At 51.1% G+C, this 20,168-nt stretch overlaps 1 protein-coding gene across 1 annotated transcript in view; it reads left to right on the top strand.

Annotated features, from left to right (window-relative positions):
• Positions 1–1,955: 1,955 nt before the first annotated feature.
• CFAP92 (cilia and flagella associated protein 92 (putative)) overlaps positions 1,956–20,168 on the top strand; it is a 34,117-nt gene continuing 15,904 nt past the window's right edge. The window contains exons 1-8 of the mRNA XM_055557701.1: positions 1,956–2,057; positions 2,601–2,883; positions 9,159–9,349; positions 10,018–10,222; positions 11,301–11,432; positions 12,355–12,427; positions 13,636–13,757; positions 18,733–18,879. Coding sequence (XP_055413676.1) covers positions 2,622–2,883; positions 9,159–9,349; positions 10,018–10,222; positions 11,301–11,432; positions 12,355–12,427; positions 13,636–13,757; positions 18,733–18,879 — 1,132 coding nt within the window. The 5' untranslated portion in view covers positions 1,956–2,057; positions 2,601–2,621. The remainder of the gene's footprint in view (positions 2,058–2,600; positions 2,884–9,158; positions 9,350–10,017; positions 10,223–11,300; positions 11,433–12,354; positions 12,428–13,635; positions 13,758–18,732; positions 18,880–20,168) is intronic.

Raw genomic sequence — 20,168 nt, 5'->3', positions numbered from 1 at the left:
TTGTTTCAGATTCCAAGTGAGCAAACTCGGAAGTCTTCTGCGCTTTTGTCTGGGCTGGGGGATGGGCGAGTGTCTGTGTGCAGGAGAGGCCCTCAGAGAGAAGCGCTGTTTCTGAAGTCAGCTCAGTATTGTTTGAGCCGTTCCAAATAGTATGTTGTTCACAGGGTCTTCAAACAGCCCAGAAAAATGCTCAAAAGCAAAAACATCCCCCGTGGCGCCAACAAGAGAAGAACAGAGCTCTTCTGATGCATTGTTTTCAGATGTTTTCCATGCATTTGGGCATGAAAGAACTGTGGGAGTGACGGGATATTCTCTGTCTTCATTGGCGTGGAAGTTATTAATACATGACTGTTATACGTCAATCAAAGCACTTACAAGGGTGAATTGTACAGGACGTTTCAGTTGTACCTCCTTAAACTTGACATAAAGAAATGAGTTGGGATGCTGCTGTCGGGATCTTTCTTTGCACATCAGCTGTCTTGCTAAGGGCTCTGCCATCATTACCGTTCCTGGGCAGCATTCTTCTCGAAGGCTGGTCCATGCGCCCGCTTAGGACTGACCCAGGAGGTGGACATTGCGGTGGTCTCTCTCCATTCCAGCAACACCTTCAACAGTTGGCTCTGTCTCCGGGGCGACTCATTGCCCAGCTGAGGGGCGTGGACACTTTACAAGCCCTTGATGTCTTCCGGCTGTTTGTCAGAAAGTGTGTATCATCCTGCCCAGTCCCCTGGAGCATCTGGGATTGTCTGAGAGCTGTCGATTCTGGTGTTGAAGCTTTTACATTTTTAAGAGTCTTGGTTGGGGGGATTAGCTGAGTGTTTAGACATCGTTTTACTTCTGTCTATTAAAAATGGGCCCTGGACTTTCCTGGTGGTCCAGTGGTTAAGTTTCCGCCTGCCAATGCAGGAGACACAGTTGGAACCCTGATCTGGGAGGATCCCACGTGCCTCAGAGCAACTAAGCCTCCATGCCACAACTCCTGAGCGCTGCGGCCACTGAAGTCTGCGCTCTGAAGCCTGTGCTCCGCGAGAGAAGCCAGCGCAGTGAGTAGCTGGTGCACTCCAGTCCCCACTCACCACAGCTACAGAAAGCTCACGCAGCAACAGAGCAATAGCACAGCCACAAATAAATACATGAAAAGAAACGGGCCCGAGGGAGTCCCCCCGTGGTCCAGTGAGTGGCTAAGACTTGGTGCTTCCACTGCCAGGGGCCCGGCTTCAATCCGTGGTCAGGGAAATTAGGTCCCACAAACCGTGTGACCGAGCTAGACAGCATATGAAAAAGCAGAGACGTTAGTTTGCTGACAAAGGTCCATCTAGTCAAAGCCATGGTTTTTCCAGTAGTCATGTATGGATGTGAGTTGGACTATAAAGAAAGCTGGGCACCAAAGTATTGATGCTTTTGAACTGTGGTGTTGAAGACTCTTGAGAGTCCCTTGGACTGCAAGGAGATACAACCAGTCCATCCGAAAGGAAATCAGTCCTGAATATTCATTGGAAGGACTGATGCTGAAGCTGAAACTCCAATCCTTTGGCCACCTGATGCGAAGAACTGACTCATTGGAAAAGACCCTGATGGTGGGTAAGATTGGAGGCAGGAGGAGAAGGGGACGACAGAGGATGAGATGGTTGGATGGCATCACTGACTCAATGGACATGAGTTTGAGTAAGCTCCGGGAGTTGGTGATGGACAGGGAGGCCTGGCATGCTGCAATCCATAGGGTTGCAAAGAGTCGGACACGACTGAGCGACTGAACTGCACTGAACTGAGCTGAGGAATCTCGCCCAGGCGGCTGTGCAGCGGCTGAGGCGGGGAGCCCCGCCCCCAGGAGAGCCCCGCCCCCAAGAGGGGAGCCCCGCCCTGGGGCCACGTGCGTCTCCTAGCAACCGTCAAACTTAGTTCGGAGGCGGGTCCTCGGGCCTCCCTACCGGCCGGGCGCACCCACTGCGTCCTAGAGCCTTCTCGCCGAGGCGGCTGTGCAGCGGCTGTGGGAGCTTACCGAGGCCGTGGTCCGAGCCCACGTGACTGCCCAGCGTGTCTCCAAGCAGGTGCCGCAGGTACCCCCTACACACCCCACCCACCCGGCCCCCAGTGCATCTGGGCAGCCCCTCAGCGTTTTCCGGTGGCCTCCGTGGAGGGCGCTTGGGCCCTGAACCCAGAACTCCATGCCCGGGCGGGTCTGGCCTGGACGGTCCTCGCCCCCCTTGGTGTAAGCGTTCTGTCCCCAGATGACAAGCTCACACTGGGCTTGGGCTCTGCGGGAGCAAAGGGGGCTTCCTTCCTACCCCTCCTTGCGCTTCCTGGGGAATGTGACTCAGGCCCCCGATGGACGCTGGTGAAAGGAGCCACACCTGGGAGTGGGAAGGCGGCCGCCAGTTGGAGGACCCGGCTGTGCTCGTTCTCGTGATAACTGACGGCACCATTTTCTGTGTTTCCTCCAGTCTTGACTGGGTTCTCTCTGCGTGGCCGGCAGTGTCCGAGGCCTTGGCTGGTCGCTGGGGACGGAGCAGGGCATGCGAGGGGGAGGGTGGGTCCCCCGCGGAATGTCGGCTTCCCTTCGGGAGCCCTGGGGCGGCCGCAGCGCCTCCCTTTCCTTGCAGCTGCCTGGACCTCCCTGCAGCATGTTGCTACAGGCCTGGGAGTGGGAGGACGAGGACCAGGCCAGCATGGGCCCTGCGTCCTCCATGGGCAGCTTTCACCAGTCGGGGAGCGAGTGTGAAGCCGACGAGTACCTGAAGGACAGGGCCTGGGCCCAGGAGTCGGACTCGGACCACCGGTGCAGCAGCGAGTCCCCAGAAAGGCCCGCCAGCGCCTTCACCTCCGATGTGCCCCACGTGGTCCCCTGCAAGTTCATCATCTCTCTGGCCTTCCCGCTGACTTCAGGTGAGCATTAGGGCCGAATTCCAACACGCTCTGCGGGGAGGGGTGCACCATTGACCTTTGCCCACGAGTTTGAGGCTCCCCTAAGTGGGGTGGCCAATGCCAGGACCAGAGGTCCAGAGAGAAACCGTCCTGTTAGGGCCCACTGTGGGCCAGGCAGGGAGTGGTGTCACAGACTCGATCCTCTCAAAGTCCCAGGAGGCTCAGTGCGGTCAGTCAGTTCAGGTGCTCAGTTGTGTCCGACTCTTTGCGACCTCATGGACTGTAGCACGCCAGGCATCCCTGTCCATCACCATCCCCGGAGTTCACTCAAACTCATGTCCATTGAGTCGGTGATGCCATCCAACCGTCTCATCCTCTGTTGTCCCCTTCTCCTCCTGCCTTCAGTCTTTCCCAGCATCAGGGTCTTTTCCAGTGAGTCAGTTCTTCCCATCAGGTGGCCAAAGGATTGGAGTTTCAGCTTCAGCATCAGTCCTTCCAGTGAATATTCAGGACTGATTTCCTTTCGGATGGACTGGTTGTATCTCCTTGCTGTCCAAGGGACTCTCAAGAGTCTTCTCCAACACCACAGTTCAAAAGTATCAATTCTTCGGTGCTCAGTTTTCTTTAGGGTCCAACTCTCACATCCATACATGACTACTGGAAAAACCATAACTTTGACCAGATGGACCTTTGTTGGCAAAGTAATGTCTCTGCTTTTTAATATGCTGTCTAGGTTGGTCTTTCCTTCCAAAGAGCAAGCGTCTTTTAATTTCATGGCTCCAGTCACCATCTGCAGTGATTTTGGAGCCCAAAAATAAAGTCTGTTTAACTGTTTCCTTTGTTTCCCCATCTATTTCCCATGAAGTGATGGGACCGGATGCCATGATCTTAGTTTTCTGAATGTTGAGCTTTAAGCCAACTTTTTCACTCTCCTCTTTCACTTTCATCAAGAAGCTTTTGAGTTCCTCTTCACTTTCTGCCATAAGGGTGATGTCATCTGCATATCTGAGGTTATTTATATTTCTCCTGGCATTCTTGATTCCAGCTTGTGCTTCATCCAGCCCGGCATATCACATGATGTACTCTGCATAGAAGTTAAATAAGCAGGGTGACAACATACAGCCTTGACGTACTCCTTTTCCTATTTGGAACCAGTCTGTTGTTCCATGTCCCGTTCTAACTGTTGCTTCTTGACCTGCACACAGATTTCTCAGGAAGCAGGTAAAGTGGTCTGGTATTCCCATCTCTTGAAGGATTTTCTAAAGTTTGTGGTGATCCACACAGTCAAAGGATTTGGTGACGTTAAGAAAGCAGAAGTAGATGTTCTTCTGGAACACTCTTGCTTTTTCCATGATCCAGCAGATGTTGGCAATTTGATCTCTGGTTCCTCTGCCTTTTCTAAATCCAGCCCTGACATCTGTAAGTTCACGGTTCACGTACTGCTGAAGCCTGGCTTGGAGAATTTTGAGCATGACTTTACTAGCGTGTGAGATGAGTGCAATTGTGCAGTAGTTTGAGCATTCTTTGGCATTGCCTTTCTTTGGGATTGGAATGAAAACTGAACTTTTCCGTTCCTGTGGCCACTGCTGAGTTTTCCAAATCTGCTGGCATAGTGAATGCAGCACTTTCATAGCATCATCTTTTAGGATTTGAAATAGCTCAGCTGGAATTCCATCACCTCCACTGGCTTTGTTGTAGTGGCTGGTGATGTTATTTATGCTTTCTGCAGATAAAGAAGAGATTAAGGCACTCCCCACCCCCCATAAGCTGATTGTGAATCCCCTAATTCTGGGTTTAAATGCAGATTCTCAGATGTATTGGATCAAAATCTAGTTGTAGATTTTTAATGATGGCCATTCTGATCAGTGTGAAAGGTTGTTGTCGAATCACGCAAAGAGGCCGGGATTCTTGGCCCCCGGAGGAGAAGAATTCAATCCGGGGCCAGAGACAAGGCTTGATCACTCAGAGCTTTTGTGTAATTAAGTTTTATTAAAGTATCAATGAGATAGAGAAAGCTTCTGACATAGGCATCAGAAGGGGGCAGAAAGAGTACCCTTCTGCTAGTCTTCAGCTGGATGTTACATAGTCACTAGCAGTCTGTTTATAAAAGAAAGGAATGTCTTAAAACTCAGAATGGCACCAGGCCCCTCACCCAAAAGATGCATTTTGGGGTAATCTTGGCACCAAATGGTTCATCCTGGGCCATAAAATGATTAACTTGAATCTTGAAGAAGGGCAGATCACCATACAAATAGTTTCGTTTACCTAGATTAGGGGAACAATATCTGAGTATAATATACTGGTTTGTCAAGTAGGTTCTGAGCCAAGAGGTGGAACCGACTTGAAGACAGAGTCTGGGGTAAAAGCATAGCACATTAGCATAGCTTAAGACAAACACTTCCCTAAGAGAAATGCATTGGTTATCTCTAGGTTTGAGAATAGTTAACTTCAGGTGAAACCAGGTGTCATCCTGGCAACACAGTATTTTAAGAGAAACCTCTTTTTAAATTTGTATAGAGAAGGAAAAAATATCGCTCATTTGTTTCCTCCTGCCGCTTGCGAGAGATAAAAATGTCTGACGCTTGCAGGCTGTGTCCTCCGCTTGGACACCCCTGGCCTCCCTGCCTGTTAGCCTCTCAAGTGTGAGGCGACAGCGCCTTGTAGCTTTGGTTTTCCATTTCTCTGATGGTTGTGACACATGGAGCACTTCCCACGTGCCTCTTGGCCATCTCTGTGTCTTGGAGAAATGTCTGTGTCTTCTGCCCATGTTTTGATTGGGTTTTTCTTTTTTTGATATTAAGCTGTATGAGCTGTTTGTATGTTTTTGAAATTAATTCCGTGTTAGTAGAATCGTTTGCAAATATTTTCTCCCAGAAAAGGTTGTCTTTTCATTCTGTCTGTGGTTTCCTTTGCTGTGCAAAAGCCTTTGAGTTGAATTAGATTCCATTTGTTTAGTTTTCTTTTTATTTCCATCACTCTAGGACACGGAGCCCCAAAAATATTACTGCAATTTATGTCAGAGAGTGTTCTGCCTATGTTTTTCTCTAGGAATTTTACCTGGTCTTAAATTTAGATCTTTAATCCATCTGAGTGTATTTTTGTGTATGGTGTCAGAAACTGTTTTCATTCCATCCTTTTGTATGCAGCTGTCCAGTGTCCTGGCACCACTTATTGAAGAGGCGGTCTTTTCTCCATTGTTATAATCTCTCCTCCTCTGTTGTTTATTAGGTGACCACAGGTGCGTGAGGTTCATCTCTGGATACTCTATTTTGTTCCATTGATCTGTATTTGTACTATAGTGTTTTGATCACTATAGCTCTGTAGTGTAGCCTGGAGTCAGGAAGCCAGAGTCCTCCAGCTCTATTCCTCTTTCTCAGTAATACTTTGGGTATTCAGGGTCTTTTGCGTTTCCATTCAAATGTAAACCTTTTTTTTGTTCTGGGTATGTGAAGAATGCCATTGACGATGTGAAAGGGAGCGTGTGGAGTCTGTAGTTTGCTTTGGGTGGTGGCTCCCCCATCCAGTCGCACATGGTCCGTCCCTCCACCTGCGTGGTCTTCAGCCTCTTCCGTCGCATCTGACGTGTGTGGAGCACGGCCTCTTGCCGCTTAGGCAGGTTCATTCCTGGGCACACCACGCGGTTCTCCATTTTCTGACATGTCTTTTTTGTTGTCCTGCTTGAAATCTCCACCTGTGATGATTGATTGCAGCATCGCCTTGTAGTTCTGCTGACGACTGCTTCAGATATTCTGTAAACTATTTGGTTAGATGTACACCATGTTCAAAACTGACCTACCTTTTCTTGGCAGATTGAACTGTTTGTCACTGTGTGTGACCTCCTTTATGTATAATGGTATGTGTATGTATAATGGTCTGTTGATACCATGCAAACATGCAAAAAATACCTGCAAACACCGCCCCAAAGAATACTGGTGGTTATTTGATCACCTTCAACCTCACATCTCTTGCAGGCTCTCTTAGACTTGTTTTTCTTATTTTGGCCCTTTCTCCAAAGGCGTTTATAAAATAGATCGCTGTGCAGCTCCACTTAAAGAGACCTTGCCTGAAAGTATTTTTACAGCATCAGTATCTTTGAAGAACCTATCTCTTTGGTTAGGTATAAAATTCTAGCTTCAATGTTTTTTCCTTAAATACCTGCATATTTATGAACTTATCCATGAATGTTTATTCAAGTTGTTTGTTTTAGAAAAATGAGACCCTACGTATCCTATTTTACAACTTGCGTCTTAAAACTTTGATGGTATATCTCAGGTATGTTATCGGATGGCCGCAGGCTTGGTTTGCTTTGTCGGTGTTGGTTTTAAACACCTCTGTGCTGCAGTGACCCGTCCTCTGTGTCTAATTTACCCTGCCCCGTGTTGGTGAACATGCAAGTTGTCTCCAGTTATTCAGCAGACGTTGTTGTGTGGACATTTCTGGGCTTATGTGTGGATCCCTGTGTAGCCTGAATTTCAAGAAGTGGAATTGCTGGGCTTAAGATGTGCGTTTATGTTTTTTGGATTGTTGTTCAGTCGCTCAGTTGTGTCTGACTCTTTGCGACCCCACAGACTGCATCATGCCAGGCTTCCCTGTCCTTGACTATCTCCTGGAGTTTGCTCAAACTTATGTCCTTTGAGTCCGTGATACCGTCCCACCATCTCATCCTCTGTCGTCCCCTTCTCCTCCTGTCCTCAGTCTTTCCCAGCATAAAGGTCTTTTCCAGTGAGTTAGCGGCCAAAGTATTGGAGCTTCAGCTTCAGTCCTTCCAATGAATATTTGGGGTTGACTTCCTTTAGGATTGACTGGTTTGATTTCCTTGCTATCCATGGGACTCTCAAGAGTCTTATCCAGCACCACAGTTTGAAGGCATCAATTCTTTGCTGTCAGTCTTTTTTAAGTCCAACTCTCATAACTATGTGTGACTACTGGAGAAACCATAGCTCTGACTAGATGGACCTTTATAGGCAAAGTATCATCTCTGCTTTTTAATATGCTGTCTAGATTTGTCATTGCTTTTCTTCCAAGGAGTAGGCGCCTTAACTTTCTGGATAGCTATTGTTGCGTTGCCCGCCTTTTTGGGGATTGATATTGTTGCATTGCCCGCCTTTTTGGGGATTGATATTGTTGCATTGCCCGCTGCCGTGCTGTAGCATCTGCAAACCTGTGGATAGGCAGTGAGAGAGTGTGACCTGCTGGCCCGCGGCAGCTTGAGTCTAGAGGCAGGTCTGCGAAGCTGCCAGCTTCGTCGTCACCTCCCCTCACCAGGACTCCTCCTGCCCCTGAGGACGGCTGTGAGAAGCTCATTCCTGGAGACCTTGGGGCACCTCCCATGTTCAGCAGCCTCCTGGGCGATACAGCATTGACACTTTGCAGGGAGACCTTTAAAACCGGCAGTCACAGAGCGCGGCTCAGAGGAGGCCGTGTGGGGTTCCCGAATCATCTTCTTGTGGTGTTAACACTCAGCCTGGAGGGCCCAGCTGACGGTCAAGGGCAGGCCTGGGAGGCTGCGCCTCTTGGGGAAGCCCAGACTCCCTTTGTGTCTGCCCGCCCCGCCACCCCACGTCTCGCAGCTTCCTTGGTGGGGTTTTGGTGGGCTCCGCCTGGGGTGTCTGCCAGCTTTGCCCCTGCACGACTTGCTGATAGTCCCTGGGGCCCCCCACCCCAGGGTACCCCCCAGGATACCACCCCAGGGTACCCCCGCAGGATACCCCTGCAGGATAACCCCCTAGGGTACCCCCAGGATATCCCCCAGGATACCCCCCAGGATATCTCCCAGGATACCCCCCAGGGTACTCCCTCAGGATATCCCCCAGGATACCCCCCAGGGTGCCCCCCCAGGATACCCCCCAGGATATCTCCCAGGATACCCCCCAGGATACCTGCCCAGGGTACCCCCCAGGGTACTCCCCCAGGATATCCCCCAGGATACCTGCCCAGGGTACCCCCCCCAGGATACCCCCTGCAGGATACCCCCCAGGATACCCCCCAGGGTGCCCCCCCAGGTGGCCCCCCCCAGGATACCCACCCCCCGGCCCGCAAACCCCTACTCTGGTCGTGTTCGCACCGCTGATGTTGCACGGATCCCATCGTGCTGTGATGTTGGGTTTTAACACCTTTACGGGGATGCTGGCCTCAGAGTCGTGAGCGGAGGGCCGGACACACACCCTCACACCGAGCGGGTGGCTGCACAGGCCCCCCGCCCCAGCCTCCGGCTCTTCTTGGGAGCAGGGAGTCGTGGGGACAGCTCTGCCTTCGCATGAGGTTAGGGCAGGACTCACTCCATCTGTGTCCTCTAGGTCATAAAAGGAAATTTTCAAGTTTGGTTGAAAAATACAGGCGACAGCCTAAAACGGACAAGCCCGTTGCAAAGGTTCACCGTTACTACCACATCGAGTACTCCCTCCTGCCGGACGATGGGGAGCCGAAGAAAGCCGACGTGCTGCTGTTTCCAACCGTGGCCAAAGTGTTCCTGGACTCGGGAGTCAAGGTGAGCGTGTGTGTGTGTGTGTGTCTCCGTGTATCTCTGTGTGTGTATGTCTGTGTGTTTGTCTCTGTGTGTCTCCGTGTGTGTCTGTGTGTGTGTGTCTCCGTGTGTGTGTCTGTGTGTGTGTGTGGCCTTGCATGTAGTCCGATAACTACAAGAAACAGCAGGAGCCACAAAGAATGCTGGCTTCCCCTGGAACTTGCTGGAAATTCAAGACCTTGGGCCCCACCCCAGATCTACTGAATGCCAGTGTGCATGAACCTAATAATAGCGACCCAAGGATAGTCTGTGCAGGTATTTTCAACCTAAGAATTTCTTTGGTGTTTGCAGAGTTCCGGCAGCTCTTGCAGCTCTTGCTGTTTCTTCGTGTGTGTGTGCGTGAGTACGGGTGTCTGCTCCTGCGCGCGGGCACACTGCGCTAGGGCGGGCTCGGGGCAGGATGGAGAGCCCCTGGGAAGGACATCTTTGCAGGAATTGCTTTTACTTTTATTTTTCCGAGGAACCCAGAGGTGCACGGGCCCCTGTTGCCGGCACCCATTTCCTGATTCCCGACGAGAGCTGGGAGCCGGGAGAGGTCGGGACACACAGATAGACGGGCGGAGGGCCGGGCCCGGCTCGCCGCGCCAGCGGTCAGATCTTGGCCCCTGAGAGTCTCCTGTCCTTTCACACAGACCATCAGGCCGTGGCAAGAAGGGGACAGGGTCTGGGTGTCGTGGATCCAAGCTTTCAACATCAATGTGACCAAGGAGTTACTGAAGAAAATAAATTTTCACAAAATCACCTTGAAGGTCTGGGACACCAAGGAAAAGGTTTCGAAAAGAGTCAAGTATTATCGGCTAAAGCCTTCTGGGTTTATGGAAGATATGGGATCTTTCGGTAAGTCAGGTGTCTGGGTTTGACTTGAAATGTTCCCAGGACGTGGTGGCTTCTCACCAGTTGACAGCAGAAAGCCAGCGTCCCTTAGTTGGGCGCGTCTGGTTTTTGGGGGCCCGTGCTGGCGTCCATCAGCACAGTGACACCTCTGTCCGCTCTCAGCGTTGGCCAATGACCCTTTGAAGCCCCAGGTCGTGGCTGGCTCCTGCCGTGCCCGCCACTCTCGGCCACCGCTGCCCCCGGCCCAGCACCTGCTTGGTGACCCTGCCTGGTGTGGTTCTCCCAGGGCTCTCTACCCTCACCTGCCTCCTCCATCTGCACGCATGTTTTTCCCTGTCTCCTCTCTGCTGCCCCGCTCCCTGACCTTCCTGTATCACCCCTGAGACCCTGGCGCTTGGCAGCTCTGCGGCTTTTCACGGCTGCCCTGCGTCTTCGGGAACCAAGTCTGATGTCCGAGTCCAGTCTCGAAGGCATCGTGCCCCCGGCACCCCAAGCCTTCTTTCTCATCATCACCATCACCTGCACCCCACGTCCAGCCCTGGCCCCTGAAGACGCGAGGCTTCTCCACATTGCAGGGCCAGCCTCGAGGCACCAGGGGCTCTTGGCCTAATTTCTTGTTCCCAGAGTGCCATCCATCCTCCAGTACCACGCCCGGTCTCACCTCTCTCTGCCGTCTTCTTTAACCTTCCCTCTCCCCCTCTGCTCTGCTGGTCCGCCCCCCACTGACAGGTGGGAGAGACCCCGAGGGGCGTCACCCTTGGTAAAGGGTGGGTTCCCTGACCACACAAGGGTGACAGAAGCGTCTGTAAGATGGGCAGGTGGTGGTGTCTTCCTTCAAGTGCAGGGTGAGCGTCCAATGCAGCACAGGCACCTGCCTAGGGACCTTGCCTGGGAGAAGCCGGTGCCGGCGGGGTGGGCGTGTCCTGGTGTTTGGAGGCGGCTCCCCCGGCGGCGGCTCCCCCGGCGGCGGCTCCCCCTGTCTTACTGCTCCGGCACTAACTGAGGGGGACACTCGCCTGGTGGATAAGCAGTGTGTTTCTGATGAGCCGAGTCAGCGATGCGGTCTCCTCCTGTGTTCTAGAGGAAGTGAAAAATTTGGTTTTAAGTCAGAGAAGATTGTCTGAACAGGGCGTTCACGCCAAAGAGGAGCAGTGCCAGGACCACACACCAGAGAAGCTCGAAAAACCGAGAAGATCCTTGAAGCCAGCGCACGGTGAGTGGAGGCGGCCTTCGTGGGCGCGCCGAGCGCGAACCCCGGTGGGAAGGCGGGGTCCCGGGTGACGCGTGCACACTGGCGTCCACCGGGGCGCCTCGTGCTCCGAGGTCGGTGTGGTTCCCCACCCACCCGGCAAATCACTGCAGTTGATTCTTTCATTTTGGTCACTTACAAAAAACCCACCCACCCACCCGGCAAATCACTGCAGTTGATTCTTTCATTTTGGTCACTTACAAAAAACCCATCTCTCAATGGAGACATTATATAGTTTTTGTTTGTTTTCTAGAATAGTCAGTAAATACAGAAAAGTATAAAACAAGCAGGGAACATAATGGATTGTTCCGTCACCAGGAACAAACACTGCAATATTTTGGTTATTTTGTTATGGCAGATTCTTTTGTTTTTGTGCTGAGATTTATGTTTTTTTAATACAGATGATGTTATTCTGGGTCCATAATCTTCTAGCATGAGATCATTGCATCCTCACCGTCTATTTCCTTGACAACTTTCCATAAACTTGTGTGGTGGATTCAGAGTGTTTCATCGGCTAGCACCACTGTGATTTGCTTAACTGTTTGCTGTTGGTGGGAATAAAGGAAACTTGGGAGTGTTTTCAGGAGTCTCTGGTGTGAACAGTGCTGAAGTGGCCGGGTGCATAGATAACAGACTTCTGTTTTATTCTCTGTGGAGTATTACATAAGGACTTAGAGGCCTAGTCTTGCCTCCGTTTTTCCAAATAATCATAGTTATATTCATTCATTTAGTTGTGTATCATCCGCAGACATTTTGCCGAACGCTTGGGGACTGCGGCTTGGGGGCTGGCGCTGCAAACGTGTTCAGGGCCCTCATTCTTGGTGAGCTCGTACAGGGTGGGAGGCTTGGAGACGCTGGCTCATGTGGTCGGGTTCCCTCCCAGCAGATGCGGAAACTCTTCCCGGGAACCCCGAGGACCATGAAAAGCTACTCAGGTCGGAAGAGCTTGCCACAGTCCAGTAAGGAGGGCCCCGTGCTGTTTTTGGGGGTGTGGGAAAGGGGCCTCCTCTTCTTCTTGCCCCGCAAGCCCCCCTCCCAGAGTCGCATGGAGTTTTGGTAGCTTCACTTAACCAGGAGCTCACGCAGTCGAGGTGGGGGCACAGAACCGAGAAAGGTCCTCTGAGTCCTCTGAGCCTGTGTTATGTGTCAGGCCCCTGCTTCTACGTGAAGCAGTGCATTTCATATTACCCTCAGCTTCGTCACTCTCCATCTCCATTCGGCATCACCATCTCCATTTTCTCCATAAAGGGACTTCGCGGCTAAGTGGTTGGCACAAAGTTATAAAACTAGAATCCTTGGGAGGCTTGGGGCATTGGTAAAGCCAGGATCCCAACCCATACCATTGGACAGCTGAGTCCACTGTGTCTCCTGTTCGGAGGGCAGTTGCTCTCGGGCCTCCTGGAGCCTGAGGGGGAAACCAGAGAAGGGGACTTCTCAGACGCTGTGGGGCCCAGGGGGAGAAGGGAGATCCACCTCGTGACTTGGGGGGATGGCATGGGAAGGACCAAGAGAACTGTCATTAAACAAAAGGTTGTATTGAAGTCCAGGAGATTTACAACATGGCATCAGTTTGTTCTGTTCAGCACAGTGACTCAGAACACATCGTTTGAAAATGTTGGTTAAAAGTTTTTTTTTGCAGGAATTTATAGATTTATTTGGAGAGAATTGACATTTTTACATTATGAAGTTCCCCCATCCATGATCATGGTATATCTTTTCACCTAATTCTGTTCCTCCTTTATGGCTTTTAATAGGGTTACTTTTTTTTTTTTTTTTCCCTGTAGATGTTGTGGGTAATTCCTGTAAGTGAATTCCTAGATATTTTAGAGTTTTCAGTTGATTTTACTTTAATCAATAATATATTTTTAATCATTATAATTGATAGTGCAAGGTTGTCTGCAGAGTAGCAGCCTCATCATTAGTGGGACTTTGTTAGGGGTGGGAGTCTCAGGGCCACCCAAGGCTTGCTGACCTACAATCTGCATTTTATTCAGTGACATTCCCTGGTGACTCAAATGCATGTTGGAATTTTAAGAGGCAGTACTTTAAAGGAGGGCAGTGTCATCTTTTTGAGAATCTACTCACGTTCAATCCAGTAAATAGATTCTCAGCTCCAATCCCTAGTTTGTCTCACTTTCCTGTATTTTTCTCTTTGTGCATTTTCTAGATGGGGTGATTCCAAACCGGTTACTTCTTTGGGAGGGGCAACCACAACGGAGGCGAAGGAGCTAATTGAGAAGCCATCATTTAGCAGCTTGACAAACCTGTTAGAGAAGCAGAAATTTCAGAGTAAGTCAGGGTGGGATTTTGGAACTTTGTAGTGTGACTGGACCTGAAAGAGAATTATGAAATGTTTCAGATTCAGAATTATTCGATAAGGTTCTCATGTTAATCAAAAGTGAGAAATACTCGATGCAGCTTTTGACTGGCCCAGCCTGTCTCGCCGCTGAGCCGTCCACCATCCTTTGCCGCCGGCATTTCTGGGCTTCTGTCCATTGTGTTGTGTGTATGTGCTCAGTGGCTCAGTTGTGTCCGGTTCTGCGACCCCAGGGACTGCAGCCCGCCAGGCTCCTCTGTCCATGGGATCCTCCAGGCGAGAATACTGGAGTGGCTGGCCATGCCCTCCTCCAGGGGATCTTCCCGACCCAGGGATGAAGCCCAGCTCTCCCACATTGCAAGCAGATTCTTAACCATCTCAGTCATCAGGGAATGGGGGACATGAAAATCTATAATACTGACCAGAGACGTCCAGAAAATTAATTACACCTCCGTGTGATCAATACTGTGTAGGGTAGATATGTGGGCTGTGGCGTGTGTGGAGAGACCCTTTGGAAGCTGAGAAGGTGCGTGCTTCTTAGGGTGGAACCAGGGAAACTGCATCCCAGGTCCCAGGAGCCACTCTTGGAAGCATGTATCTGAGAGTCAGGCTCCCAGCAAGGATCCTCGGATCCCTGAGTCTACCTCCTCCTCCTTGGCTTAGATTTCCTCACCAGGTTTTCAGCAAACTGCTGAGTCTCCAGGGTCCTACAGCGAGCACACAGGACACTTGCCCCCTGTTCCCATCCGCTCAGCTGTAACTGCAGCAGAGCATCCCCTTAACCCATCCCTGGCTCGGGAAGATCCCTGGCGGACGGAATGGCAACCCACTCCACTGTTCTTGCCTGGAGAATCTCCACGGACAGAAGATCCTGGGGGCCACAGTCCATGGGGTCACAAAGAGTCAGACATGCCAGGGAAGCCCTGAACCTGCCTCTTTTCCTGTGATGTATGTATGTCAACACATGCTATTTCAAATCCTAAAAGATGATGCTGTTAAAGTGCTGCACTCAATATGTCAGCAAATGTGGAAAACTCAGCAGTGGCCACAGGACGGGAAAAGGTCAGTTTTCATTCCAATCCCAAAGAAAGGCAATGCCAAAGAATGCTCGAACTACCACACAGTTGCACTCATCTCACACGCTAGTAAAGTAATGCTCAAAATTCTCCAAGCCAGACTTCAAGAGTAAATGAACCGTGAACTTCCAGATGCTCAAACTGGATTTAGAAAAGACAAAGGAACCAGATATAAAATTGCCAACATCCATTGGATCATCGAAAAAGCAAGAGAGTTCCAGAAAAACATCTACTGCTTTATTGATTTCACCAAAGCCTTTGACTGTGTGGATCACAACAAACTGTAGAAAATTCTTGAAGAGATGGGAATACCAGACCACCTCTCCTGTCTTCTGAGAAATCTGTATGCAGGTCAAGAAGCAACAGTTAGAACTGGACATGGAACAACAGACCGGTTCCAAATCGGGAAAGGAGTTCGTCAAGGCTGTATACTGTCACTGCTTATTTAACTTCTGTGCAGAGTACATCATGTGAAATGCCAGGATGGATGAAGCACAAGCTGGAATCATGATTGCTGGGAGAAATATCAATAACCTCAGATACGCAGATGATGCAACCCTTATGGCAGAAAGTGAAGAAGAACTCAAGAGCCTCTTGATGAAAGTGAAAGAGGAGGGTGAAAAAGTTGGCTTAAAGCTCAACATTCAGAAAACTAAGATCATGGCATCTGGTCCCATCACTTCATGGGTCAGTTCAGTTCAGTCGCTCAGTCGTGTCCGACTCTTTGAGACCCCATGAATTGCAGCACACCAGGCCTCCCTGTCCATCACCAACTCCCGGAGTTCACTCAAACTCATGTCCATCGAGTCCGTGATGCCATCCAGCCATCTCATCCTCTGTCGTCCCCTTCTCCTCCTGCCCCCAATCCCTCCCAGCATCAGAGTCTTTTCCAATGAGTCAACTCTTCACATGAGGTGGCCAAAGTACTGGAGTTTCAGCTTTAGCATTATTCCTTCCAAAGAACACCCAGGACTGATCTCCTTTAGAATGGACTGGTTGGATCTTCTTGCAGTCCAAGGGACTCTCCAGAGTCTTCTCCAACAGCACAGTTCAAAAGCATCAATTCTTTGGCGCTCAGCTTTCTTTATGATCCAACTCTCACATCCATACATGACCACTGGAAAAACCATAGCCTTGACTAGATGGACCTTTGTTGGCAAAGTAATGTCTCTGCTTTTGAATATGCTATCTAGGTTGGTCATAACTTTCCTTCCAAGGAGTAAGCGTCTTTTAATTTCATGGCTGCAGTCACCATCTGCAGTGATTTTGGAGCCCCCCAAAATAAAGTCTGCCACTGTTTCCCCATCTATTTCCCATGAAGTGATGGGACCGGATGCCATTATCTTCGTTTTCTGAATGTTGAGCTTTAAGCCAACTTTTTCACTCTCCTCTTTCACTTTCATCAAGAGGCTTTTGAGTTCCTCTTCACTTTCTGCCATAAGGGTGGTGTCATCTGCATATCTGAGGTTATTGATATTTCTCCCTGCAATTTTGATTCCAGCTTGTGCTTCTTCCAGCCCAGGGTTTCTCATGATGTACTCTGCATATAAGTTAAATAAGCAGGGTGACAATATACAGCCTTGACGTACTCCTTTTCCTATTTGGAACCAGTCTGTTGTTCCATGTCCAGTTCTAACTGTTGCTTTCTGACCTGCATATAGATTTCTCAAGAGGCAGGTCAGGTGGTCTGGTATTCCCATTTCTTTCAGAATTTTGCACAGTTTATTGTGATCCACACAGTCAGAGGCTTTGGCATAGTCAATAAAGAAGAAATAGATATTTTTCTGGAACTCTCTTGCTTTTTCAGTGATCCAGCGGATCATCCATGTAATCACATGGACCACAGCCTTGTCTAACTCAATGAAACTAAGCCATGCCGTGTGGGGCCACCCAAGACGGGCGGGTCATGTTGGAGAGGTCTGACAGAATGTGGTCCACTGGAGAAGGGAATGGCAAACCACTTCAGTATTCTTGCGTTGAGAACCCCATGAACAGTTCATGGGTAGATGGTGAAACAATGGAAACAGTGAGAGACTGTATTTCCCTGGGCTCCAAAATCACTGCAGATGGTGACTGCAGCTGTGAAATTAAAAGACGCTTACTCCTTGGAAGAAAAGCTATGACCAACCTAGGCAGCTTATTAAAAAGCAGAGACATGACTTTGCCAACAAAGGTCCGTCTAGTCAAAGCTATATTTTTTCCAGTGGTCATGTATGGATGTGAGAGTTGGATCATAAAGAAAGCTGAGCTCCAAAGAATTGATGCTTTTGAACTGTGGTGTTGGAGAAGACTCTTGAGAGTCCCTTGGACTGCAAGGAGATCCAACCAGTCCATCCTAAAGAAAATCAGTCCTGAATATTCATTGGAAGGACTGATGCTGAAGCTTAAACTCCAATCCTTTGGCCACCTGATGCAAAGAACTGACTCACTGGAAAAGACCCTGATGCTCGGAAAGATTGAAGGCAGGAGAAAAAGGGGACGACAGAGGATGGGGTGGTTGGATGGCATCACCAACTCGATGGACGTGAGTTTTAGTAGGCTCCGGGAGTTGGTGATGGACAGGGAGTCCTGGCATGCTGCAGTCCATGGGGTTGCAAAGAGTCAGACACAACTGAGGAACTAAACTGACTGATGCCAGTCTGGCCTCTTTGCCGCTCCTGGCCTCGCTGCGAGCCATCTGGTGGTCACCACTTTCGTATTGCTGCCAGCGGCGGTGACCGTCCTTGCTGGGGCTCCAGCACACGCAGGAGGCTCTGGGCGCCCGCCCTGTGGGTTCCCGGGTGTAGGACAGGCTCGCTGGTCCGTCGGGAGATGCTGCTGGCGTAGTCTTGGTTGTACCTCCTTGCCCTCCTGATGGCAGCATGGAGAATTGCCACTTCTCCTCTGCGTCACCCTCACTTGGCAGGTCAGGGCCCAGTTCCTGATCCGCGGGGTCGGGAGCGTCTGGGAGTCCTCGCCCTATCCGTGTGTCTTCATTTATGCTCTTCTGTTGCATTGAAATGATTTTTCCTATTGATCCCAATCCTTACTTTTTAGGGTCTTTTGAATGATCCTGCGTAGTTCATGCACTGGAAGCGCCACAGGCTGGGCTGTGTCTCCCCGTTTCCCACACGGGGGCTATCTTGTCACGCGCAGCAGGCGTTCACCTGTTCTTCCCCAGTTGGTACCCGGGGGAACAGTCTAGAAACCTGTGCTTATCCAGACGGCAGTCTAGTCTCCCGTGTATCCTTCTAATCGTTGTGAAGTTTTTCCTTTCCACCTTCAGTCTGCAACTCATTCTGCACATGGCATGAGGTGCCGGGTGGTTTAATTTGCCTCCACATGGACAGTCAGTGTCCTTAGTCACCCGCTGATTGGAAGCGCGCCCTCGGGCCCCTGTCGCGCCCCACTCTTTGTGCCTGTTCCTGGGCGTTTGCCCAGCGTGGTCGGTCCCGTCGGTCTTTCCGCCACAGAACCAGTAGCTTGCAGTTTTAGTCGCCCGGCACCTGAGTCCTGTCATCTGAGCTGGGTTCTTGGCTGAGCCTCTCATGGACATTTCCCTCCTCTCTTTGACAGACGGGGGGATTGAGGCTCAGATTGGTCACGGCGTTTGCCCATAGGAGGCAAGGAGCTGGTTCTGGAACTGTGATGGCTCAGCCCCAGGGCCCAGCCGTCAGCCCTGCGCCGCAGTTGAGGGCCAACGTGGAGGAGGACTTGGGTGTTTTCCCTGGCTGGTGTCAGCACGGCAGGCTCTGCGCAGCGGTGGGTGGGGGGACCAGGACACCCCCTCATTTCCTCCTGCTTTCCACAGGTGGACTCCGCTGGGGTAGGGCAGGAGCCTCTGACTCCAGGGAGCCCTCCCTGACGCTCTTCCCTTCCTCTGATCTCACAGCTAAGCGGAAAGAGTCAGATGGCAGGAGGAAGGCGCAGAGGAGGAGGAGGACATCTCACTGGGAGGACGGCACGGATATGCGGCTGGCAGGCCCCGCAAAGCATGGCAGCTTTTCCATCCAGCTGGAGGTCCTGCCGCTCCTGGCAGGTAGGCGCCCGGAGTCCCGGCAGGCGGGCTATGACGGGATGCCGCGGGGACCGCGCCCCCACCCGGTGCCACCTCCACACACTGGGGGTGAGCGGCCTCACTGTTGAGGGCGGGACACGGAGGCACAGAGAGGCCACACGCATCGGCCGGGATCCCACAGCGAGCAAGCGAACCCAGGATTCCAACCCAGGTCTGATGGCAAAGTCCAAGCAAACGTGAGGGTAGCAGACGGCCCGGGTTTGTTTGCTAAAGCGCTGCTTTGCGCGAATGCTGCTCCTCAGACGTCCGGTACAGGAAATGGGGACGGGTAAGCAGCGTTTACGTCCTGCCGCCGCGTCTCGGGACCGACTCTGACCCAGTGAACTGGTGGTGCTGGTGGAATAGGGCGTGGTTCTCATCGTCACTGTTTTTTCAGTGAGGAATCCGAACTCAGAGGTCAAACAGCTTCCCTGAGGACACACAGCTTAGGGGCAGAACAAGGGTTTGAGTCTTTTGCTTTGCAAGATCCATCTCAATTTATAAACTCGGTTTGATTGAAAATAAATAGGTATTCTGTCCATGGGTTTAGATGATGGAAAAAATTGGCTGATTGAGTAAAATTATCTTTGTCTTAAAAAGGTAACATGGAGGGAATCCCCCTTGTTTCAGAGAAAGGAATCCTAGACTTAGTTCACTCTGGGTTTTTTGACCATCATGGTGAACTAGCGCCGTCTTCTGGGTGATCTGAAGAGGAAGCTTAGGAAGACTCAGAGGGTCATTCTCCAGGTTCAGGAATGCTGGGAAAATTCTTGTTCCCATAGGCACTTGGGTTGATGTTGATATGTTTTGAGGAAACACTCTTAACTTTTCAGTTTGCACTTCCAGACAGATTTTTGAAGATCAATTCCACCCAAAGTGAGTTTTCAGGGACTCTTCATGCACTGCCCGAGCCCTGTCCAGAAGGACTGTGCCTCCATGCAGCCGCCCCGAGACCCCGCCTGGGGCAGCGTCCTGGGTTCACGCTGCTTCATGAACCGCTGCTGCTCCAGGCGGGTGGGCCCCGGGGACCTACTTGGCCGGCTCCTGACTGCAGTGAGGGGAGGGGGACGCCCGACTGAAGACACGCCTGCTGGAGGGGCATGTCTGGCAGGCCAGCCGAGAGGTGCCTGAGCTCCCCTCCCCGTAAGCTCTGCCGCGATGGCCGTGACTGCAGGAGTGGCGTGCCGGCTGTGAATCTGGCTCAGCTGCTGCCCTGCAGGCTCCTGCTTCCTCTGAGCCTCAGTGTCCTCATCTGTGAAATGGGGACAGTG

Source organism: Bubalus kerabau, chromosome 20, assembly GCF_029407905.1.
Source record: "Bubalus kerabau isolate K-KA32 ecotype Philippines breed swamp buffalo chromosome 20, PCC_UOA_SB_1v2, whole genome shotgun sequence".
NCBI classification, from domain to species: domain Eukaryota; kingdom Metazoa; phylum Chordata; class Mammalia; order Artiodactyla; family Bovidae; genus Bubalus; species Bubalus kerabau.
Note: the sequence above shows the minus strand (reverse complement) of the source record. Positions and strands in the feature narration are given on the sequence as shown.